Below are 26,184 nucleotides of genomic sequence, written 5' to 3'. Positions count from 1 at the left end.
TAAAGATCACTTAAGCAAAAAAGGTTACAAGACAACGTTTATTCGACGTCGCAGAGGCTTTTACTTTGTTGTAGTACTAGTTCAACGTCGGCACAACGTTACAACAACGTTTACATTTATTTTAATATCCAAGGTACGGAACTAACTATTTTCTGTAACTAATCCAACGTTGTGTTTAGTAAACATGTGGTCGCAAGTGGTGAAAATGCTACTTGGGGGACCACACCAGATCTGAAAAGGTTGCACTGGACCAGGCCGATAGCCACCTTAAAAATCTAATCTACTGATGTTTTTGAATTCTTAACAAATGAAAGTGTTTTCCTATCTGTAGATAGGCAATTTGAAGCACAATGGATAATTTTATTTTTATAATAATAAAGCAATACATCACCTATATCTGTCTCTGTCGTAGCTTGCGTAGATAGTGCATGGTCTAGACAGACATGGCTTGTTTAAATTAAGTCCTGTTGGTACGAGAAGCTATTTTTTTAGAGGGGTAAATTTAAGACACACAGTAGTACTAATGAGACAAGGTTAGGGGTAAATATGAGACACCTTAATAGCATGTATATTTTCAAATTTTAGACAGCACAAAAATAACAAAAAAAAAATGTGAAGAAACTAAATGAGTATACAGAAGAGAATCTTAGAACGGCCGCAAAGTTAGTCGGCAGAGGAAATTTAACCTTAATATACGCAGTCAAAGATTTTCATCTTCAGCTTCCCCTAGGAGATGCAAGAGCTTGTCGTTAGTGGGGAAGCTCCTGGTCAGGTGCTGGGTGGAATCCCAATGGCTAGGTCTAACAAGCTTCTCACTCATCGTCTTGTCTCTGGCTGTAGTGTCGTGGCCAGGGAATTGCACCAAGACATATACCAGGCTCCCTCTACTGACTGTGGTCATGTCTCGCGGGCAGAGGGTGTGTTTAGAGCTTAACCTTGGCCAAGGATCTTGGCTTAACCGCCTGGACCAAGAGGAGATAACCTCACTAAAAACCTAAATCCTACGATGGCAGGTCAAAGGGATGCGTGGCTAGATAGAGGACTAGCCATTACTGGCCTCAACCTTGGGGCAACAGGGGCACCCCATTGTATTTACCACTTATTTCTACATGCGGGGCTCTGTAGAAGTGGACTGACTAGCCCTAGCGACTCGTGGGAACACTATGAGATCTAGTATTAAAAACACCACCGGTGAAGCTGTGGGGAAGCCCTCTAGCGACACTGGGAACATTACAAATGAAAGTTCCAAGGGACCAAATCCAAAGGAAACCACAAGAGGAGCGGCTGACACTTGCTTGGGATCATCCTCCACAAGTAGCACTACTACCTTCTCCAGCAAGGATCGGGAGCCTACCTCTGGACCCAATAAGCGACACAAGCTACCATTTCGTCTACCCAGCCTGGGTCAACCAGGCGGGCTAGACGATCCTATGAGAATAGGTATTAGCGGAGCAGAAGCACGGAGATACCTCCGACTGCTCCACGAAGGACTCGCTCCAGAGGAAGCAAAAGCGAAAACACTCCTCCGAAAAGGGAAGAGTAAAGAAACCAAGAAACAACCTGACTCATCTCCATCAAAGGGCAAGAGAGGGAGCGAGAACTTCTCACCTCTTCTCCGGCGAGGAGAGAAAAAAACTAGGATGGAAAGCCGTTCAACACCGGGAGGCAAGCAGGGACGTATTACCAGCTTTGCCGCTATTGCTGGACAAGTGAAAATGGCGGTGCTGCCAAAGGATTTTCCAGAGGTTGCTCTGGCCATCGACCAGCAAACGTCTCTAGAAGAGGACTATTGGACGAAGTAGGCGATCGGATCGCAAGGAAAACTCTTAAAACGGTCTTTCTGCCGAGGAGCAAGTGGAAAGACACCACCTACCTGCTGACCCTTATCCAAGGTCAGAACTTCAATGTAAGGACATCGAGTTGGCGAGTCATCAACTCGAGGGAGGAGGGTCATGGTCAGGTCCTCACAATAGGAATTGATCTCAAATCCAAGGAGGCAATAGAGAAAGAGGTACATATCCTCTATTATAGATACGGGACAACACCGGTATCAGGTCGAAGGAGAGACCAAGTTAAAGAGGTGGAGTAAACGGAGACAGATCCTCCAGCCTCCATCTCACGGATTCCTCAGCCGGAAGCGAGCTCTTCGACTGTGAAGGGCGACACGGAGGGCCAAACTCCAACCGTGGAAGTAGTGATGGGTTGTTATTTAACTATCTGTTATTTTATAACAATTATTTATAAATAACATAACGCAACAGTTACTACTTTTAAAAAATAACAGATATAAAATAACGACACGTAGAGATCGGCCGCTCGTGAAAGGAAAAACGAAGTCGGCGCTCTGCATCACCACGAAATTCTATGCTGCTCGAAGCAATTCCAAAAAACAACTAGTATGGATGGAAAACATGTTATTTCATCAACCATCGATACAGGCGGCGAGACAACGGACAACGGAGTGGGGAAAGCGCTACCACAGCTTAAGTAAAAACCAGCTCGGACAGTGTAGCGTGCCGCTTTGATCTTTTTACGCTCGGATTTGCGATTCGAAAGAGGGGGAACACTGGAGCGGCGAGCTCTCTCGCCAAAACCAATAGCCGCGTAAGCGCCAGTCAGCCCAGAGATGTATTCAAAAAAATTTTACACGTGACGTAAAAATTATTCGACTGGTGCTAGAACATAATTTAGATACACGTTTTTTAAATTGTTGACTTTAAATAAATATACATTCTCAAAGAAAAACATTAAAAAACAAATTAATTAATTTATTTCTAGAAATAACAGCAAAATGAAATAGGTACATTGATTACTTATAGTTATTTACGAATGTTTCTAAATTAGGAGCTTTCGGTTTTTGTTTGCTACATTTAAGTTCTTATTAATATTCTTTAAGGTATAATAAATTCTAACTTTTGCGTACAATTTTAACAAAAAATACATTATAGGAAAATTTTGATTGATGGTTGAATTTAATTGTCTGAAATAATTTAACGAATTTACATAATATATTTTCATTTAAGGAAAGTTCTTCAAAATTGTTCTGAAAAATTTTATAAAAAAACTTTTTTAAAAACAAATTTTTATGTAAATACACTAAAAAGAATAAAATAAACTTTTTCTTTAAAACTTTTATTATGAACTTATAACGTCATTACACAATTTTAATATTATATAAAAGCTTGTCGCGAGATTTGAGTGTACAGTTGCACTCATAAAAATCTGGTACGACAACTTTATCTTGTAATTCCTGGTCTAGTGGTCTATCATAACACAAACTTTGAAAATGAGACAGGGTAGACACAGGTTTTAGTTAATTTACTTGTTTATCGATGTAGAGAAATCTCGCGACAAGCTTTTATATATCTAATATTAAAATTGTGTAATGACGTTCTAAGTTCATAATAAAAGTTTTAAAGAAAAAGAGTTTATTTTATTCTTTTTAGTGTATTTAAATAAAAGATAGACGACGCGACGGGACGAGTCGGCAGAAAAATCAATAATGCATACGTTCTCAATAGGCAGTGTTGCCATTCTGTTTCCCTATAAGTAACTGTCGAGTTAACAACCTTTATATATATATATATATATATATATATATATATATATATATATATATATATATAATTTCAGCCCGATCCATTCATAAATAGAATTTTAAAAAATCAAAAACCTCAAAAATGCCGCCATTTTGACAGCTGTCAAAAATTCGGGTCATGCCTTGCAAAAAATGTATTGTCATCGGGACTGAACCTACATGCCAAATTTCAATCTCCTACAATAAAAGGAAGTGGTTTTAATTTAGCTTACAAGATTTGCCCCGAACAAACATACATACATACATAGATAGTTACATACAAAGCAAGTCAAATAAAAGCTTATAAAAATAGCCTCCAATGAGGAAACTAAATAAAAAAATGGTCACTTCGCATTAGCAAGCCTCCAAATAAGTAGTCTTCATCGTTTTGAAAAGCTCTAAAGTGTGAATATACTTTTGAATTGAACATTAATTTTGAATTGAATTGAAAATTAAACAGACTATATTTTGAATTATTTCCATAATTATTTGTGCAACCAGCAGCCGCACATCCCGAAAAACCTTTTCCCATTCCATCAATAAAAATAAAATTGAAATAAAAGCACAAATACCTATGGTTAAATATAAGAAAAAAAATCGAATTAAAATCTTCCGTAATACGGCCCTACGCGCCACCGGTGGAGGCTATGCATCGACTGAATGAGGCTGACAGTCGGTCGCTTAATTCAGTTAGCGCATCGTCGGAGTGGGACGTTTTAAATTCGATCGTGGGAAAAATTGGCGAGTGTCAAAGCTATGTTATTCTGTAAGCTGTGGCGCTACGGCGAACGTAGCTGCTTCGGTCGATACCGTCAATGGTCGTATTTACAACAGCTTAAAAATAATAGGATATAAAAGAAGCAGGTTTTTTGAAACAGTTGCGGGCATAACGCCTGGCGGTGGAGATAACAGGAGTGGGAAAGGAACGCTGCTGCATCGGTCGATTGTCGATGGAGGCTCGCAACGGGTTGGAGAAGCAGTCATTTTAGATATGTTGTTTTTCAACCTGTTACAAGCATAACAGGGCGGCGGACGAGATAATAGGTGTGGGAAAGGAACGCTGCTGCATCGGTCGATTGTCGATGGAGGTTCGAAACAGGTTGGGGAATAACGCATCAGTTGTTTTAGATACATTCTGTTTCAACCTGTTACGAGCATAACGGACGGAGGTCGAGATATTATTGCGCTGTATGTTTCAGTACTTACTTATTAAGTTTCAATATTTAGGTATATATTTATTCTGAAAAATTTTCAGAATAACATTTTAAGATTTTTTAAAAATGTATACAGGGTGTTTTGAAAAATCTGGTCAGTGATTAATTACGATCCTGCTTAAAGCCCTTGACGTAAAAAGCTGATTTTTGGAAAACGGATTGACTTTAGTGTGTAGAGGTTCGATAAGAAGGATTTTCGAAACTCGAATTCTAAGGGGTGAAACTACTCTGAAATATTAGAATATTTTTTATTTAAAAACCGGTGAGTTTTCGGAAAAACTCTTAAAACACGTATATTTTAATATGTTGTTTTACATATTTTAAGATTTTTTAAAAATATATACAGGGTGTTTCATAAAATATGACCATTGAGTAATCACTATTCTGCTTAAACTGCTGGGCGTTTAAAGCTGATTTTTTGCAAACGGATTGACTGTGGGGTTGAGGTTCGATAAGGAGGGGTTTCTCGAATCTCAAATTCCAACAGGGTGAAAACGCCCCTCAAATATTACAATATTTGTTATTTAAAAAACGGTTAGTCTTTCGGGAAAACGCCTGGCCCCGCATAATTTATTTTGTTTTTTTTACATATTTTGAAATTTTTTAAAAAATCATACAGGGTGTTCCAAAAAGTTGAGTAATTGATTAACCACGATTCTGCTTAAACTGCTCGACGTTAGAAAGCTTATTTTTGGCAAATGTGAGAAAATTTTATCCAGTTTGTATGTTAATGGAAATTCTTGTTTTGCTTTATCATCACCATTAGAAATTATTAATTCGACGCGAACGAAGTCGCGGGTACACGCTAGTTTAAGTGTAAAATTAATTCGAACTCTAGTGTGTAGTTGGTTTACTTATGAAGAATATACTACACATTTTCTTATATTGCTATTTTTTGACCGCAAATGGTAAAATCATAACTAAGAGCTTCTCGCCCGTCGAGTGAGATGCACCCTGTACACTGCTACGCAATTCAGGATCTACGCGGATCGAGGGGCAGGGCGTAGGTATATACTATAGACGAGTGGCCGAATTTTGGCTTTTTTATATCGCAATTTGTAAACAGCGCTTATTTGTAAATAACCACCGTTTTTAGAGAGGTATTTTTAGATAACAATCGATATTTAGAAATGTTTTGACACCCTGGAAATACTACCACCGAGCACGTCATTGTTGCAACTTGCAACTGCGTTAATACGCCTGGCGATGACCGTCTCATACTCTTTCAGATATTTAGCAGTAAAATAAAGAAACCTGTTATTTTTAAGCTGTTATTTTAAGCTGTTTTTTATAAATAACTATAACAGTTTCAACTGTTATCTAAAAATAACAGTTTTGCCCATCACTACGTGGAAGGGTGTGTACCCTCGGAGGAAGAACTGTTGTCAGAGGAGGATGGGAAATACCCTGTCCCCTCTACAACAGGGGTATGATGGGTTATAGACAGTGTGATAACTCAAGGAAGGGAGGCACACACACACAATAGGATCTTGATGGGTGTTATATATGTCCTTGTATTCTTTAGTCATTGACGCCACTTGACTTATCGCTCTATTAAACTTACCTAACATTTTGTCTCTTGTGACGTCTATTCTGGCAATTCCGAAAGCCGGATCTGTGTCTGCGTCGTACTTTTCTATAGTGAATTCCCAATAGTGGACGCCCCTACTAAATCCCACACTGCCCAGAGCAATACGGTGTTCCCATCCTTCTCCAGAAACAGTAGTGTTGTCCTCCGAATATTGTAGTCCAGGACCGGACAGAATCGGATCAAACGTGAACCAAGCAACTAAACGAAAAAATGAAAAAGTCAATTTATAGTTAAATCGGATTTCAATTGTGATTCACAACTATTGTAACAGTTGTATTTAAATCACGTATCCAAAAATGGTTAAGTACAAGTTCCTTTGCTATACAGAGTATAGATAAAGAAGAGCGAAAAAAATATAAGCATTCAAAATTGTATGCATTATTTGCTGTGTACATTTAGCTACCCGTTATTAATCGAAGATACTCACTCTATACGAGATTATACTGTTTTTTAAGTTATTTTTATGCTAATTTTTCGAAACAACAAAGATTACCAATATCTTTTTCGCAAATATTGGCATATTTAAAAGGGAAACTTTATCCCATTGGGGTGTTACCCCGTATCATTATTAATCATATTCAGGACTCACCCTGGGCAGTTTCTAATCCTATAAGTTCGCTGTATTCTCCTTCTCCTGAGCTGTTGAATGCCTTCACTCGGGCGTTGTACATGCAATGAAAATGGAGTCCGTCCACCGTGCAGATTGTCTCAATTCCGCAGTAAACCTCCTGAAATGAAGGAAGGAAATCAAACACTGCATGGTATAATGAGATAAGATTACAGTTAAGATAATTAGACTATTTGATCAGGCAGCGTTTTTAGGGTTCTGCACTTTAAAAGCTCGAAAATGGGATCTTATCTTTATTTTAAAATTTTTGCTCCATTCAATATCGGAATAATATACTGGGTGTTTAAAATAAAGTAGTAACTTTTGCCTTTAAAAAAGACTATAATGTTCAATATTATTTTTTCTCATCCTGTATGACTTTTCCGGTCATGTTTTAATTTGGTTTAAGGAACAATGGTTATTGAACTGCAAGATACCGTTTGATCGAAAAAAACGGCGTCCAGTTGGCTAGGAAATGACGATCGGTGACATTCCCCATATAAATTTACATATAAAATGATAGTGATCTTCTTTTCACAGTCATCGCTGACGCCATTTTTTTTTATTATCATCATCATCAGGTAAATTGTTATATCTTAGGTAGCTTTTATTGAAATTTAAGATTCATTCATATTTGCAGGAAATATGCCAAATATCTTACATTTTCTTATACCTATATTTGTATAGAGTTTTAAATTCTCTTTTCAACAAGAGAATAAAAATCCGATTTTGAAAAATAATTTCTACTTATTGAAATAGTATAGTACATAAACATACATATACTTTAGTTAGGGTTGCCTTTTTGTAAAGTCAAAAAAGGACATTGGACTTTGAAAAGCGAACGTGGGGGGGGGACTGTCGATAGTAAAGCAGTTAAAACTTTGAAAAGCTCATTTTGAGTTCAAAATGGTTAAAAATAAAGCCTAAGCTATCATCGCAGATTAAATGGGGAGTTCTAAATAAAGTTTTATAACATGTCTAATTAAATTTGAAGAAATATGGTTGCTGTAGATTAAGTAAGGAAAATACCTAAATAAAAAGGGCATTTTAGGGCAAAAAGGCACAAAAGAACAATTTGTTTAAAAAAAGGACAGGTGGCAATACTAACTTTCGTTAACTTTTGTTTCTTGGGTTATTGAGGTTCTTTAATTAAAACGAATTATTTTTTTTAGGGGGGGGCCTAGGACTTTTTATTTTAAATGAAAAATAATTTTAAAAATCACATTTTTTGAATAAAACGTTTACATGAATTTTTCTATCAATAAATTTCTATAGACTTGTTATCAAACCGTGTTCCCGTAGATTACTTAAATACCTACAAATTTTCTAAAAAAAATAAAAATTAACACATTTTTTGAACACAACAAAATAATATTAACGAGACAAAACTAGAAAACGTTATTTTTACTGCATCACAAGCAAATAAAGATGAATACGTAGCCAAGAGTCATAACTCAGGATTTCTCTGGGGGGTGCCCAGCAGTACTGGGGGGGAGGCTTACTTATAAATAAAATACAGTGTGTTGCATACGAGAATCTTTATTTTATATAAGCTATGAAATACCTATAAAACATTGGAAACCGCCGTTATTCCATGATCCATGTTGGTTTTTGCAGTTCACCGTTTACAGCACAACTTCTTAAGTTTTTAATGCCACTTTCTCACAATTAAACGAGTTTGAGAACTGACCAAAAGCTGTTGCTGGGATATTCTATTAATGTTAATTGTATTTTTCAGGCATTTTGTCATAGATTTGTGTCAATTTATGTCATAGACTAACATACCATATCTCATTTTTTTATCTGAAAAAATAAAAGAAGCTATAGGGGTGAGCCACATTTGAGACACGCACCTGGTATAATTTCAACGTTAAATATCTGCTGAATAAATTCTGTATAGGAACTACGATAATCAGTAAAAATACCCCATTTGTATATTATACTCGTAGGCTTATAATTAGCTTAAAACACCCCTTTTAATAAAATAATTAAATAGCTTGGTTTTCCAATTTATGAATCCGCAGAGTTGCGGAGAAGTTGACCCGGAACAAAAGTCCTATAATCGGGAATTAATTCCATTCCTCTCGATGAACTTCTTTTTCTATTTCCGGGATTGCTTCTTCTTCGCCCAACTTTAATAACTCCATAAAGTTGGGCTATCACATTAAATAGTTCCTGATAGTCACGGAAAATTGAATTCGGTCTGATTAAACAAACCGGGAACTACTGGCCGGGAAAGAATTTTCAAGTGTTTCTCGGCTTGTCGACGTAAACTGGCATGCAATTTAGATTGAGCATAGATTGAGGTTTTAACACATGAACTTTGGTTTGACATTAATAGACATATGAGTTTGGTTTACCCGTATTTGAAGTAAATATAAAATACAAGTATTAGTTAATGTATCTAACTTAATAGACTGGATTAAATTTACAAGAAAGAAAATCCAGAAAAGATCCAGTGGCTCTCAAAATTTGAGCAAAAAATTATTTTAATTATTTTTTTTTAATCTGAATTTTTTCTCTTACATTACATTATTTACTTACTTACATTGTAACAAAACCATAATTATAACCCTGTTAACAATTAATAATGTTTTTATTAAAAATATATTCCGGTTTATTCTAAAATTATCTTCAGAATCTAAAATAACATACAAGAATTTTAAAATGATATTACATTATGAAACAATTTTTTTTAAAATACCGGGTCGTCTCAAAAGTGGCTCACCCCTATAACTTTTTTATTTTTTCAGATAAAAAAACAGATTTGTATGTTAGTAGGTATATGACATAAATTAGGATTTATTGACGTATTCAATTGTTTTTGGTCTCTTCCTGTTTCACCGAAATGATTACATCGTTTGATTTTTTTAAAGGCACCCTCGGTATATTGCTACTTTATTCGATAAAAAATGACACTCTGAATAGAATGACATATCATATGTCAACTTTTGACATTGTCGCTTAAAAACAAATCGTATTTTAAATTTCAATCCAGGGTGCCATGGTGTTGTTAAAAACACTAAGTTTTAATCAAAGGAGCCTTGGAAAATAGTTTTGATCGTCTAATAGGTTTCGTGTCTTGTCTAGGCCGGTTAAAAGATGTACAAATCGTATTTTTAATCATACATATGTCAATTTTTTCAAATGGAACAAGGGTGACTCATTAGCATATTTGGAAAAAAACATTTTTTTATGAATATATTGATACCACACACTTGGTATTTCGAGTCAAATTGTTATGAACCGCGTGTTACAATTACAATTACACCATATGCGAAAATGTCAAAAGTTGACATATGATATGTCATTCTATTCAGAGTGTCATTTTCTATCGAATAAAGTAGAAATATACCGAGGGTACCGTTTAAAAATTAAAAGTTATAGTCATTTCCAGTGAAACAGGAAGTGACCAAAAACAATTGAATGCGTCAATCAATCCTAATTTATGTCATATACTAACATACTAAATCTTGTTTTTTTATTTAAAAATATAAAAAAATTATGGGGATTTGTCACTTTTGGGACGCACCCGGTATAATAAAGACAGTACCGAGTTAAATAAATATAGTTTTCATTTTATCCACTTCCTATCACCTTCCTTGCTTTAATGGAACAGATTTATGTTTTCTCTAATTTACATAATAAGACATCACTTAACCAGAAAAAAAATTACAACAATCATATATTTTTTTTTCTCTCCCTATAATCGCCGATTCTATTATATCTGTGGAATAGATGCTGCTTTGATTAATATTAGGGGTTGTAAATGTTTGACTAAAATTAATAATTTATTATTAATTTCAAAAATTACGTAATTTCGATTATAAAATTTCTTCTATAACGTGTATTTTATTATTTTTATCCTTTTTGGACTCTAAGACGTTTTTTTCTAAACTTTTATTCCAAAAACCTGTCCGAAATCTTAATAAAATATAAAAAAGTTTAAATACGATATATTTTTAATTTAATTATAGCTTCATTAAAATAAAAAAGTTACCCGGCTATGATACGGAGAGTTCAGGTGTACTTGAGAAACGAAAGACAGTGTTGTGTTTCTCGTCAGAGTCGTCAGGGAACGACCGTTACGACAGAGACAACCTATCTATCGCTCGTGTCGCACTCGTTATAACCTAAAACAATAACACAACAATAACAAGATATTGTCTGACCGCATGTTCTAGCTATTTATGAATGAGATGCTCAGTCTATATTTTATTTTAAGTCTATGACGCGAACGAAGTGGCTGGTACACGCTAGTAATCTATATGATCTTTGAGTTGAACATATAACGGTCTAATGATACACAAATATAAAATTTCTCACATTCCGATGGTCTTTTGTATATTACCATAGACTTAAAATAAAATATAGACTGAGCATCTCATTCATAAATAGCTGGAACATGCGGTCAGACAATGTCTTGTTATTGTTGTGTTATTTTAGGTTATAACGAGTGCGACACGAGCGATAGATAGGTTGTCTCTGTCGTAACGGTCGTTCCCTGACGACTCTGCCGAGAAACACAACACTGTCTTTCGTTTCTCAAGTACACCTGAACTCTCCGTATCATAGCCGGGTAACTTTTTTATTTTAATGAAGCTATAATTAAATTAAAAATATATCGTATTTAAACTTTTATATTTTATTAAGATTTCGGACAGGTTTTTGGAATAAAAAGTTTAGAAAAAAAACGGCTTAGAGTCCAAAAGGATAAAAATAATAAAATACTCGTTATAGAAGAAATTTTATTAACGAAATTACGTAATTTTGAAATTAATAATAAATTATTAATTTTAGTCAAACATTTACAACCCCTAATATTAATCAAAACAGGATCTATTTCACAGATATAATAGAATCGGCGACAGGAGAGAAAAAAAATATGATTTTTGTAATTTTTTCTGGTTAAGTGACGTCTTATTATGTAAATTAGAAAACATAAATCTGTTCCATTAAAGCAAGGAAGGTGATAGGAAGTGGATAATATGAAAACTACATTTATTTAACACGGTACTGTCTTTATTATACCGGGTGCGTTCCAAAAGTGGCTCATCCTCAATTTTTTTTTATATTTTCAAATAGTTATGTTATGTTAGTATATGACATAAATTAGGATTGATTGACTGATTGATTGATTGTATTCAATTGTTTTTGGTCACTTCCTGTTTCACCGGAAATGAATATAACTTTTAATTTTTAAACGGCACCCTCGGTATATTTCTACTTTATTCGATAGAAAATGATAACAATTTAATTTTTAAAAATAATATTGATTTCTGAATAGAGTGACATAGCATAATATGTCAACTTTTGACATTTTCGCATATGGTTTTATTGTAATTGTAACACGCGGTTCATAACGACAATTTGACTCGAAATACCAAGTGTGTGGTATCAATATATTCATAAAAAAATGATTTTTCCAAATATGCTAATGAGTCTCCCTTGTTTCATTTGAGAAAATTGACATATGTATGATTAAAACTCCGATTTGTACATCTTTTAACCGGCCTAAACAAGACACGAAACCCATTAGACGATCAAAACTATTTTTCCAAGGCTTCTTGATTAAAACTTAGTGTTTTTAACAACACCATGGCACCCTAGATTGAAATTTAAAATACGATTTGTTTTTAAGCGACAATGTCAAATGTTGACATATGATAGTCATTCTATTCAGAGTGTCATTTTTTATCGAATAAAGTAGCAATATACCGAGGGTGCCTTTAAAAATCAAAAGATGTAATCATTTCGGTGAAACAGGAAGAGACCAAAAACAATTGAATACGTCAATAAATCCTAATTTATGTCATATACCTACTAACATACAATTTTTTTTGTATCTGAAAAAATAAAAAGTTATAGGGGTGAGCCACTTTTGAGACGACCCGGTATATTAAAAATATTGTTTCATAATGTAATATCATTTTAAAATTCTTGTATGTTATTTTAGATTCTGAAGATAATTTTAGAATAAACCGGAATATATTTTTAATAAAAACATTATTAATTATTAACAGGGTTATAATTATGGTTTTGTTACAATGTAAGTAAGTCAATATTGTAATGTAAGAGAAAAAATTCAGATTTTACATTTTACTAAAATATTATCTAAATAAGCGCCTTTCTACAACAACGCCACTGACACCTAGTGGGTAAATTGAGAGTTGCCTACCGGTCGAAAGTCGTTTCAAGACTTAATTGGATTATTTAAGTCAAATTTCTTGCAAATTTGGCACTGGCGAACCATATTTTATAGTTTTTGAACAGAAAAAGTCAATAAAATAAACACTTAAGGACTACAAGCTAAGAAAATGCGTTAATATAGCCGGGGAGATAGCGGCAACAAAGGTTTACCACACACGTGCGACACCTACTACAAGGTAATAAATGAACGAATAGGCTCCCTCGCCTCTAATCGGTGTTGTCATATTGTAAAGGACTTATCCTTATTAAACAGTATCCGACTTATAATTTAGTAGTATAAGGACTATTTAATACATCTATGGAATATTAAAACCTACTTTATTAAACTGTAGTATTAATATCTCAATATATGTGTATAACAAGAAAAAAAATATTGATAATATTAAAGACGTGACAACATAGGCTGGATGAGGAAGGCTCGGTCGACTGTACCCAGAAGTAAACATGTGTGCAAAAAAGGTTGTTTGTCCGCGTTGAGATGTAAATAGTGTAGTCTATATTTTATTTTAAGTCTATGTATATTACATTATCACTTTTGTTGTTCAGTGATCATTGGTTTAGTATGGGTTAAAATGGATGTAAGTGTATTTTGTGTTTTGAAGGATGTTCGTATGTTATATATGTACTTTTATTTTCTGCGTTACGGTATATCGACAGATATGTATACAGGGTGTTTCAAAAAACATGTGCCATCTCTCTTGTGGAAATTCCTCACGTAAAAATAAGATTTATTTTTCTCATCAACATAGGTCCGATTCTTCTTTCTTTCGTAGCTACAGGGTGTTAAAGTCTTAACGTGTTACGTCCCTGATGAATGTATCGATACTTTTGTAGCATTAAAATATACTACTTATATAGTTACTTATAGTAACTTTTACCCTCAAAATTACATTCAAATCAGTAAAAGTACTTGGTAGAAAATTATAATAAACGAAAGATTATTAAGACTTTAATACCCTATAGCTACGAAACAAAGCAGAATCGGATCTATGTAGATATGAAAAGAAAAATAAACCTTATTTTTACGTTTGTGTCGTGCTTTAAATGTCTATTGTTTACAAGTCCTTCACAATTGCTGTTAGTGTGTACAGGTATCTTAGTTTTAATATTATTAATAACAATTCAGTATATTACCTTGCCATTTGATACTGAATGCTTTCGACAAAGTTTGATGAAAGGGGATCATGGCTTTTAGCCCGACAAATCTGCAATATTGTATTATTAACAGAAGTTTGAAACTGGGCAAGTTAAATTTGTAGTGCTTGCTTGTCGAAGTGCAAATTATACTGACATAGGTATTTTGTCGGGTGCTATTTCGACTCTAGTTTATGTAAATACGTTTTAGAGTTGGTAGTGTTTCCTTATGCAAAGGAACTGTTATATGCTCGTACTACCAACTTTTGTTAAGTGGGGCATAATTGGGGCTATTTCGGCTATACCGAAATTTTTTATAGGCACTATTATAGGTATAATTGTCTTAGAAGGGCTAAGTCGTCATCTGCTGTAAACCTAAAGCTTGTTTCATGTAGACGCGAATTACGAATTGCGGAAAGCGATTCGCCAAAAAATATTTGCAAAATTTGGACCTATCTCATACAGTCGCGAATTTTTAGGGACATTTCATTTTTGCTCCACTGAAAGTTATCAAAAAAAAAATCATAACCTGAGATAACTTAATTTGTTTTTTATTCGTGTTTACGACCTTTATTTTATATTTTATAGCATACAATAGCTTACTTCGGGTTTCTCTTATTACCGATTCTGAACCGTCCTAGAACTGTGATGTGTATGCGCAGAAGGAAATATGAAGACATTATTTCATTAGCGCATGCGCTGCAGAGTTCTAGGACGGTTCAGAATCGGTAATAACAAGAACCCGAACAAATCTAATATGGGTTCAAATTTGTTTAATGATTATGAATATTGATTACGATTGTGGGATTGGAACAGAAGGCGTAAAATTGCCATTTACTTATTGTTAAAACGTAGAAAAGAACGGTCATTTGGGACATGTGATATATTTAAATTTCCTAAGCAACAAGGGTGCTTATCGCAATTTAATTCAAGAAATGAGGACAAAAGATGAGAAAAAATTTAGGAATTTTCAGATTGTCTGTACAGGAGTTTGATAACTTGGTTGAAAAATTGTCACAATATATATCAAAAACATATCATAAACATATGCACGAGAACCCATTTTACCTGGAGAAATCCTTTCAGTTACTTTGTACTTTGTCAGCGTCGTCAAAATAATCGATAACCGATCACACCATTCTGCGCAAACGCGAACCTTAAAATCGCGCGAATATTCGCAAAAAGTTGAAAACACTTTAACTTTCCCGCCCCCCAAATTTTAAATCATGCGAATCGCCAAAATCTTAAAATTTCTGACAGCGCCGCCATGATCATTAAAATTGGACCAATGAGAGCAGTTTCGCAAAATCGCGATTCGCGTCTACATGAACAAGGCTTAAGTCTCTTTATAGGTTCTTTAATATTGGAAGAGGTGGAATCCATATTTTGGGCCATATTTATTTAATTAAAACTAATCCCAGCTACTTAAATATCAAATTACCTAATAAAACTAAAGTAATAATTCAAAACAATTCAAACATAACCTAAAATAAAAGATCTCGCCGGCCGGCCCCGGTTGTCAAATACCCGCATATGCCCATTTAAGCAATTTTTAAACGTTATTTAGAAATAGCGCTTGGTGTAATTGATCCGCAAATTACGTTAGACGGTAACGTTCTTAGCGGGCGTTGCGTTAAAAATTGACTCGCGCAGATAGTAACCATGACTGACCATGATAAGGTACGCGTCAATACTGCATGACGCTATTCGGTTTTGCGATATCTCTCTAATAACTGTGCCGGTCAGGCGCTGTGCACAATTTTAGAGGCCATAAGTGGGCGTGCTATGTGCGCAAACTAGTCACCTAACTAGTGCCCGATTCCGAAAATTGGAACCACGAATAACAATAAAGAAAAAACAAAGATTATAATCTGTATAATCTATGCCAGTACCATCACATCTCTCGCACCGCAGATCGACACACTACTGCTTGCGCTGCGGCTGGACACGTGTAAATACTAAGTGATTATAGTTATTATAGAAATAAAGATGTCTAATATTGATACGATTTATAGTTAATTGAATATAGATAACAATTTATAACAAAGTTGTTGAATAGGTATTAGGTACGTCCATATAAACACTAACTAAAATAACTGACTTGCTTTTACATAAAGATCTCACAACTTCTTGTAGTGGAAGAACAACGTTGCCAGACTCGGCATATTTTGACATTTTATGTTTTTGATTGGATCTATTAATGCTACGGTATTGGACGGTTGCCCAATTATTTCACAGCCAGAGTAACTTTACTACTACAGAAGAAATAGGGAATTGTCTGGTTTCAAAAATGATCAACAAAGTAAAATAGAGAAAAAGTTTTTAGAGATCATAAAGTTTTATATCGTCGTATAAAATCCTAATTTACTTGTTCGTAAACATTTTATAACCATATATTTATAAGTTACAGTCTCAATAACATGAGTCTGGAAGTTATAACGTTCGAAATTAGGTAAGTTTGTACCAGTGGCGCATCTGGATTTTCTTTTTCGGGGTGCGAAGTTGAATGATAATTTTTATCATGCAGAATGAAATTAAAAAAAGTGCGAGTCGGACTCGCCCACAGAGGGTTCCGTATAAAGGCTATATTTTTATGATTTAATAATTACAAATGTACCTATAGTTTTCAGATTTTTCCGAGTTAGATTTTCAGATTTATTGTGGTTTAATTCTGATCTTTAGGATACATGCTTAAATCCTACCCTTTTCAAAAAGTCTAATAACATATTGAAAAGGATATGATTGAAGATGTTGTTTCTTCTTTTAACAAAATCTGCAATGGCTTCGTCCGTCAATCCATCAGCTTTAGAAGCCTATTACGCTTGCAGTATCCTGTTGGTAGACCCAATACATTTTTGACAATCTTCCTGTCATCTCTCACAGGTCTACCGTACATTTTGGCGAATGTTCTACTATGAACTATGAACTTTTTGCCTCTCTCTACTCTGGTGAATTTTTCCATAATTCTAGAGATTTTTTGTTATATAATGTGCAACCAAAACAAGTACTGAAATCGCAAAAACAAAATATATTACATGAATTAAAATGGGGAACCATTCGCATTCTTCAAAATTATTCTTCAAAATCAACTAAAAAGAAGAAAGATAGAAGGTATTTTTACATAATATCTAAGATCATGACTCAGGTATGGAAAAACCGTGTTAGTCGAAAGGACAACAACCAACTAGTACTATAATGATGCTAACAGAAAAGAGCATCCAAAAATATTTTTTGGTGTATTAATGTATTGTATTGTATTTTACTAATTGATACCTCCACTGAGGCCGCGAGGGCCTATTGTGGCTTAGTTTCTACAAGCTCTTTAATAGAAAAAGAGCATTAAAGTTCACCCTCAAGACCCAGCCTTTTAACATAGGCCGTTATGTCCAAGGGTGATATGTCTTCTAGGTCTGATAGGTCTAGCGTGGGTTTGCCAAACACCTCAAACCTGGCCCTGCCCCCAGCGGGGCAGGTACATATAACGTGCTTCATTGTTTCGTCATCTTCCATACAGAGTCGGCATTCGGCGTCTTCCACCAGTCCCATCCTCTGTAGGTGTGATCTCAGCCGACAGTGGCCCGTGTATACTGCAGTAAGCGTACGCGCTCCGTTTGGATGGCCCTGCTAGGATTGTCTTGGCATGTTCCATTCCGGGACTGTCATACCAGTCCCGAAACGTCACACCCCTAACCCATTCACAGAGCCTGTCTCTTGCGAGATTTTTTGGTACGCTAAGTACCATATCCTGGTATCCATATTAGCGACACTTTGTTTCCATCTCCTAATATATTGAGTAGTTTCTTACAATGAAGAATCGTTCTGGACGTGCTTTTCGTTGCCTCAAGTGCTTTCAACGCGGCTTGACTATCCGAAAATATCCTTATTGTTTTCCCGGTGTATTGCTGTTCTATCAGCAGTTGCACACAGGTTTCAATCGCATATAGCTCAGCTTGGAAAATTGTGGTGTGTTTTCCAAGACTGTGGTAGATCTCAGTCTTTGGACTGCTGCAGTAAATTCCTGCGCCAGATCCTTTATCGTTTTTGGATCCGTCCGTGTACCAACACAAGTAATAAGCAGTTTCTCGGCTTATCCCATTCGTCCCTATTTGGAAACAGGGCGTTGTAGGTGCGCATCAAGAGTTGGATTGGTGGTGTGAGATCCGAGACCATTCCCAGAATCTCATCCGATTGTAGTTCGTCTACTAGTCGGTTTTGTATGAACATGATTGTTCCTTGGCTCTCTCGTGCTTGGCGTCTCGTGTATTAATGAATGTTAATTTTAATTTAATTTTAGGAATGCTGCCTTTCGATATAAATTCGAGGTACGAGCGATATCTCGGTAACCGTAATAGACGAACATGGTTAAAGATTAATGGTTAAATTATAACAAAGTTGCGCTTTAGAATGTTCACCAAGATGCTGCCAAAAAGGTTATAAAAATTTTCAAGGATTGCTGAGTTTTTTGGAAAAAAACGTATTTTTTTGAAAATCAATTTTATTTTTTCCTGTCGTTACTTTTAGAAAATCAAAAAACTAATTACACATTCTCATAGCCACTTTATTAGGGCTATCTGAAAGTATTTTTAGATTTTCAAATTAACTGATAATTTGTGAGATACAGAGGCTAACTTAATTTTTTTAAATACGGACCTGCATTTTTTATTTCCAGTTTTGAAAGTACTCGCTCTCCTGAGTACAATGATATGCCACACTTTATACTTTTTTTTGTTTTGGGTAGCTTAACAAAAACAAAACTATTTAATTATTATTTAAAATAATTTCCGTCTCTAGTCTGACTCTAGTTTTTTAAATTATTCAATCTGATTATATTCATCGCAACAATATTGATCAGTGCTAATTAACATTGAATGAGGAAAACTGAGCCAACTGGAAGTTTCAAATAAATAATATCCAGGTCAGCAATTTAAAGATATTATTTTTAACTTTTTTATTGTGAATTTGAAATCTCCAGTGTGCGATCTAATAATATGAATATGCATAGTGTTAATCGTAGTTATTATAAATAAATCAACTCCTACAAACTAGTTCCTAATGTTCTACATGCTCGAAAGGTTTATCACCCTCCCTATTGCACAAATTTATTTTTCGTTCAATTTTATTTATAGCTCTTAACTTTTTTCTTATACTTCCGGATGCATTTTGTACTCTTTATTGTAAATATTGAGATGTATTGATTTCACTTCTAAAAATGATGTCAAGTAATGTCCTTCCCATCCGTTTGCGACAGGTCCAGGAACCTCGCTGACCTTTATACTGCTCTACCATTTCCAATCCATCTTCCGGGTAAATAATTTGATTGTTTATATTATATTATATTTATATTATTTATTTTATATTATTTATTTTATATTATTTTATTCCATTCGATTTCCGTATTCAGTGTTTTAACCCACGTCATTGTTAAGTTTGAAAGGTTATCAATATTGTAACTATGAATAGATCAAATATTTAAAAAAAACAGAGCCGGACTTAAAATTAGTTTAAATAAATTGTGTTTAAATGTTCGAAACAAAAAGAAATATTAAGTGTTGCATATCGTTCTACTCAGGAGATCAAGTTTTTTCAAAACACGAAATAAAAAATTCAGGTCCGTATTTAAAAAAAAATAAGTTGGCCTCTGTATCACAAATTATCAGCTAATTTGAAAATCTAAAAATACTGTCAGATAGCCCTAATAAAGTGGCTATGAGAATGTGCAATTAGTTTTTTGATTTTCTAAATAGTAACGACAGGAACAAATAAAATTGATTTTCCAAAAAAATCCGTTTTTCCAAAAAACTCAGCAATACTTGACGTTTTTAAAACTCTTTTGATGGCATCTTGATGAACATCACAAAGCTCAATTGTTCGTATCTATTACGGTTACCGAGATACCAATGCTCGTACCTCGAATTTGTAGCACCCTGTATATTTTACTCTATATTTTAATACTAAAGATTACAACCTAATTAAAATTTCCACAGTTACTATAACAGTGGAGCATTCCTATCACAACGTAGGTTTTATGGATACCTACTACCCCTATTTAGATATACGCCTATGTGGTTTTTACTTTCCCGCTTGGTCCTTTCATTCTAATTTTACAAAACTACAATATTAAAGCTGCATATTTCGCTCAACTTTTGGAAAACCACCTCGACGATCTAGTTAAGTATTAATATCTTAATTACGTAGTTGTATTAAGAAATTAATTATGTTGGGCCTTAAAGAGAATCCCTGTTAAAGAGGACCCGAGTTCGGAGTAATAATATATTCTTAACGAACCCGTTCTGTACAGTGTGTTTCTTAATTTCATGGAAAAATTGACTTGATTGAGAAATTTCTTTTATAAAACTATTGAGATTTTGAAACCTTTTGGTTTTATACAGGGTGTTATTGAAATGGTGTAAAAAAATCGAGGGGTGATAGTACTCCCAAAAATAGTAAAAAAAGTTCCTATAAGTATAGGGCGGAAAATGCATATTAAGGGAGTTAGGGGCACAGAAAGGGTGAATTTAAAAAAACGGTTGTTTTGAAATTGTAGGCGTAAAAAAATGAGATAAGACTTCGAAAAAAAATCCTCTGCCATAAATTTTGACCCTAAATCAAATGGTGATATTGAAAAATTATTTGGAAAAGCGGAAAGGGTAGTTTTTGCAAGGGTAGGGGGTTGTTTCGTAAATAACTTTTTTGAGGTTATTTTTTTTGCAACGTGGGTTCATTTTTTCAAAACTACATACTTTTTCCTACAAAAAAGGTACTCTTGTTGCACATCGCCCAGAGCGATGGTTTTCGAGAAAATCGAAGCAAAGAGATTGCTCTGATGGGTTGCTAACTGGTTAATCAACATAAACTTAAGATAGTTATGGCGCACAGTAGGCAATATGTCCAAACCAAGTTGCAAAAAATGTTGTCCAAGTTGCAAAAAAGTGTTGTCCAAAATCCACAGTTAGCATTTATGGCAATAACATTAGATTGGAAACATATTAGTTAAGAGAAAACCACATAAAACTAACAAAAAAACATATTCGGAGTCTCTTTCGAGGGGCTGTAAAACAAACTTTGCGCAAAACCTACATTTTCAGTTAAATTGTGTCCAATAACTGCCTTTTTTCTACAATTTTTTTAAAATTTTTCATTCAAGTAACACAGTATTATAACAATTGAATCGGAAGACCTTAGCTTGCTGTCAATAATTATTGTGAAATTGTCATAACGTGTTTTACGTAGATTCCAGGTTGCGGTAAATTTAATGTTAAGGTAAGTAAAAAAGTATCTTTTATTTTGATTTTTTGGATAAAAACTAGGTAAAGGTCAAAGTAGAACATAATCATTTAAGTTTTTTTTGATAGTGGCATATATTCTATCTTAGAAAAGTTAAGTCAAAAAAATCGCAACATTAAATTTAATGGAAGCGTAAGCCTCCATGCGTATGTGTATAGTAAGATCCTTTATGTGGATACTTCTCATAAATTAATTGTTATAGTAGCTAGAGAAGAACTTGAAATATAAAGTTACGTAATTTTTCTCAAGATTTCCGAAGAGGTATATCATAAATGTCAAATGACATTTTTTGACAAATTGACCAATTTTGACAGTACCTAATTTTTAAATTAATTGAAATGGATTTTTCTTTGTTATAAAAAAAATATCAGTAAATAGTAGGTAAGCTTTTGTGGGAAATATTACCATTTTACTGGTCAATGGTTAAAAATGGTGAAAGCAAAGTAGGCATTTCAAAATCAGAAGGAAAAATGCTATTTAAATATATCATATACCGGGGTATTTTATTTAATTTAGGAATACCTGTTATCTCATTGTGACATTACACATGACATCATGTAGAGGATTCCTATGAGTTTTACTGGTAATCATATTGTGATTCACGGGTAATATCACTCCGCGACAACTGTAGGTATTCCTAGCTATTATAACAATTTAACAATAATTCATTTAAAAGGAGTGTCCAGATATAATGGATATTACTTTACAAAAAAATGCATTTAGGCGAATACATCACACATCAGACTAACTAAACTAATCATGTAGGGTTTTCTTTTATACATTGACACCCCCTTTATCTTTTTTATTTGACGTTTCCGAAAACTGGCTCAAATGAAAGTGGTTTTGAATAAATTTGCCAAAAAAGTCTATTTCGCATATACAAAGTGCTTCAAAAAGTCTGGGCGTGGTTCAACTATCTTATTTCAAATTAGGTATACTACATAAAAGTACTTAGGATTTTTAGGAGAAAATAAAAATCAAATAAAAAATTGAGTACTAATTTGAGATAAGAAAGTTGGGCCACGCACAGGATTTCTAAGGCAACCTGTATATGCAAAGAAGACTGTTTTGAAAAATGTATTCGAGACCATTAAACTTTTATTTAAGGCACTTTTTTCGAAAACGTCGAATAAAAAAGATACAGAGGATGTCAATATATATAACAAACCCTGTATATGCCGGAGGAGTAATAATTGCTCAATATTTGTCTGTTTCATCTTGGCTCTGCCAAAAATCGTAATCGTAATTTAGTGAAATGTAAAATGTTATTACCGCATTTTGGTAGCTGTATTAGTCAAAAGATGATTTTTTCATTTTATGAATACCCCCCCCCCCCCAACCACTCTCAAGTCAGCCAAAACTAACTGGGTTCACGGGCTACTGGCATAGCATGTTTTTACCAAATTTGAACGAAATCGTACAAAAAAATTATTTTTGCAACATACTTATGGATTTTTGCCCACTGTGTGGCGGTTCAAAAGTAACCAAGTAGTTATTAAATAATTAATTGGAAAATCAAAATTTCATGATTTTTAAAAGATCTTATCGCTTTAAAAACGAAATAAACTTTATTACTCTCTTAAAAAAAGTTAAAACACATGTAGGTGGCGCCCCCTACAAATAGGAGTCATATTGACATCAAAATCAAATTTCTCATGTCAAAAAACTCCCAGACACCAATTTTCATTTGAATATTGACGTTACTTCAGAAATTATTTGGAAAAAATCGAAATTAAAATAACACTTCTACACCCTGTATCTCCGAAACTAAGCATTTTAGGACATACATTTATACAAACTTTTTTACTTATTTTTATCTGCAGAATATGCTAGCGAAGTTTCCGGAATACAGTTCGGACCACCCTGTATTTCAGAAATCTGCCTAAGGTTTAGCCCGATCCTGTCGTGTTGAGTCACACCCAAAATTCCAAACACACGTGCTTTGATTAAGGCTTGATTAAGGTTTGTAGAGCATCAGCATTTGCCATAAAATAGCGAACAATTTGTTACAAAACCATATAAATTATATATCACTGTAATCACAAAACTTCCATCTTTTTCCGTATTGTAACGGAATTTTAAACTATGTCTTTATTTTCGAGAAAATTTAGTCCAAATATAAGGAATATTTTGTTTATGATTGACCATCAAAATCTTAAAAATAAAGAAGTTGTCTAAAAATGCGCTACAATACGGATAGAGTATAATCATAAAGTTCAGAGGTTTTCAACACAAAATACTATAAGCTTTGTAAAACAAGGGAAAATACCCACCCTACAATATTTGATACAGCGATTGTGTATCGATAGAATCGGCAGTGCTATGAGTCAGAATAAGAGCTGATCTGTCGATCCGGTCCATTAATCTTCCCTTTAGCGACATTTTGATACCGCTTTGTGACGTTTTCTGCACCCCTAGTTTTGGCCCCCCTGCCTGTCGTCAGCGTCCAGCAAGTTAACTGTATTATTTTATAATAAACTTGAAAAAGGAGGCTATTTTGGGGCTCCCCATTCCGGTTTTCTCAAATAATGGATGTCGTTCAGTAATTAAATTTTCTGATTAAGGAGGGATAAAGCCAAGTAGCAGCTGGCGATAGAAGGATATTACGGAAATATTTAAATTGCATATTAAAAAATGTTGGCTCACCCCTATAACTTTTTTATTTTTTCAGATATAAAACAATATTTGGTATGTTAGTATATGACATAAATTAGGATTGATTGACATATTCAATTGTTTTTTGTTCGGTTTCACCTTTTGAATAAGAAGACTAAGGAAGGAGCATATCAAAAATCTTAGGTACACCGCGATGGGCCTCAAATATGGCCGACTTAAATTCCGGTTTATCAGTGTCGTTCTAATTTTATTTAAAAAATGTAAAACTATGATGTAGGGTAGGCGTGGGGTAGACTCAATAATTTGTTGTTTTATTTTACGTTGTGAATAAATGTTGGTAGTTATTAAAATTGTTATAAAAATATATAATTCTAATAAAAATAGATAAGTTATAATAAGTATTTATTAACACAAACATCGGATACGCTACTGAAGCAGGTAAGTCAAATTAACGTATCTAAATTCTTTGACATCTAATCTTTGACAAGTAATAAATAAAAGCTAAAATGCAAGAAATAGTTATTAACGTAATAAGGCCGATAAACAACAAATAACGGCCGGGCTGAAGTTTGTGATCCGAGGCGATAGCCGAGGATCATAAGCAGCCAAGGCCGTTATTTGTTATCGGCCGTGTTGCGTTCTAGATTTTCGTCATACTGCAGATTTTTAGAGCAATAAACACTACTATTTAATAACAAATTTTATTGAACAATAACACAAGTAAGGATAAAAATACATAATGTCTTATACTAAAATTCATTTTTCATGATAATGAACATGGAAATTAAAAGTGCACTTGTTGTTCTTAGAAATCTGTAATCCTTCCCAGGGATTTACAGATTTTATAGAAGAAGATGATGCTACTGAAGAATGGCAAATATTTGTATCCACTAAAGACACATTATTTTTGGAGCTATCATGAAAAAGTTGATTTGTTATTTTCATTCTTTTGGAAACTGATTTTTCTATGTAAGTTTCTGCCACTGTTGAAGACTCCCATCCTCCTAGCTCCTTTAGCGATAGTAAATCACCACCATTTTCGGCGAGCATGGTTGCTGATGATCTACGAAATGAATGCCCTGTATAACGTTCTGGATTCTCCAAGTTCAAAAAATTTTGCAATTTTCTGCGGTACGCTCCCGATGGTATGTATACCGACGATTTGCTTAACACACTTGCCTTTCTTGTAACCAATGAAAAATTTTGGATTGTCAAAGTTACGAGGACGCAGGTTGATGTATTTTTGTATAAACCATAGGCATCAAACGGAAGGCCCGTTTTTGGAATAAGAAATTTCCTATCTTTCTTATTTTTAGTATTTCTTAATGAGACAAGAATATTTTTCTCCGAATCTTCGAAATCATCAACTGTGAGTGACCAAAGCTCGCTGCGCCTACAAGCTCCAAGAATACCAAGCACCAATACAATTTTTTCGAGTAACCAGGTGTAATCATCGGCATCCAGTAGAAAATTATTTATGTCATTCTCCGACAGAACTTTGGCTTTTTTGGTGAATAACCTTCGTTTTGCGCCTCAGAAACATGAACAGTTTACCAAATCTATGAACAAATATAATTTAGATGAGTATGATTAAATATCGAAGAATATAATGGCTTTTTACCTTGATATGTCGATGTTTTCATATACTCTCAACGCAAGCTTCAGCATGGATATCTTGTCCACAGTGATGTAGGAGAATACATTTCAGACATTCTTTTAGCATAAGCCAGCAATACCGCTTCATTTACGCTGTTTATACTTCTATCCTGCCGCCACTTCAAAAAATTGTCATATTCCTGCTGATATCTCTCTCTGGTTATAGTCGGAAGTATAATTTTGAGTAGCCGCAGCCGCTTCCTCCTGTATTTCCAACGGAATTTCTCGCGACATCTCGCTATGGTCTATTTTCCCAATTTTTGAAAAGTCCAACTGACAATAAATAGTCATTGTT

General features: G+C 34.2%; 1 protein-coding gene across 2 annotated transcripts in view; it reads right to left on the bottom strand.

Annotated features, from left to right (window-relative positions):
* LOC115880409 (E3 ubiquitin-protein ligase TRIM9) overlaps positions 1 to 26,184 on the bottom strand; it is a 364,333-nt gene that overhangs the window by 4,110 nt on the left and 334,039 nt on the right. For both annotated transcript variants that reach the window (XM_030897602.1, XM_030897610.1), the window contains 2 exons: positions 6,972 to 7,110; positions 6,356 to 6,580 (listed from right to left, as the gene is read on the bottom strand). In XM_030897602.1, the coding sequence (XP_030753462.1) occupies positions 6,356 to 6,580; positions 6,972 to 7,110 (364 nt within the window). The remainder of the gene's footprint in view (positions 1 to 6,355; positions 6,581 to 6,971; positions 7,111 to 26,184) is intronic.

The sequence above is a fragment of the Sitophilus oryzae genome, unplaced genomic scaffold, assembly GCF_002938485.1.
Source record: "Sitophilus oryzae breed Bouriz unplaced genomic scaffold, Soryzae_2.0 scaffold_1081_pilon_pilon, whole genome shotgun sequence".
NCBI classification, from domain to species: domain Eukaryota; kingdom Metazoa; phylum Arthropoda; class Insecta; order Coleoptera; family Curculionidae; genus Sitophilus; species Sitophilus oryzae.
Note: the sequence above shows the minus strand (reverse complement) of the source record. Positions and strands in the feature narration are given on the sequence as shown.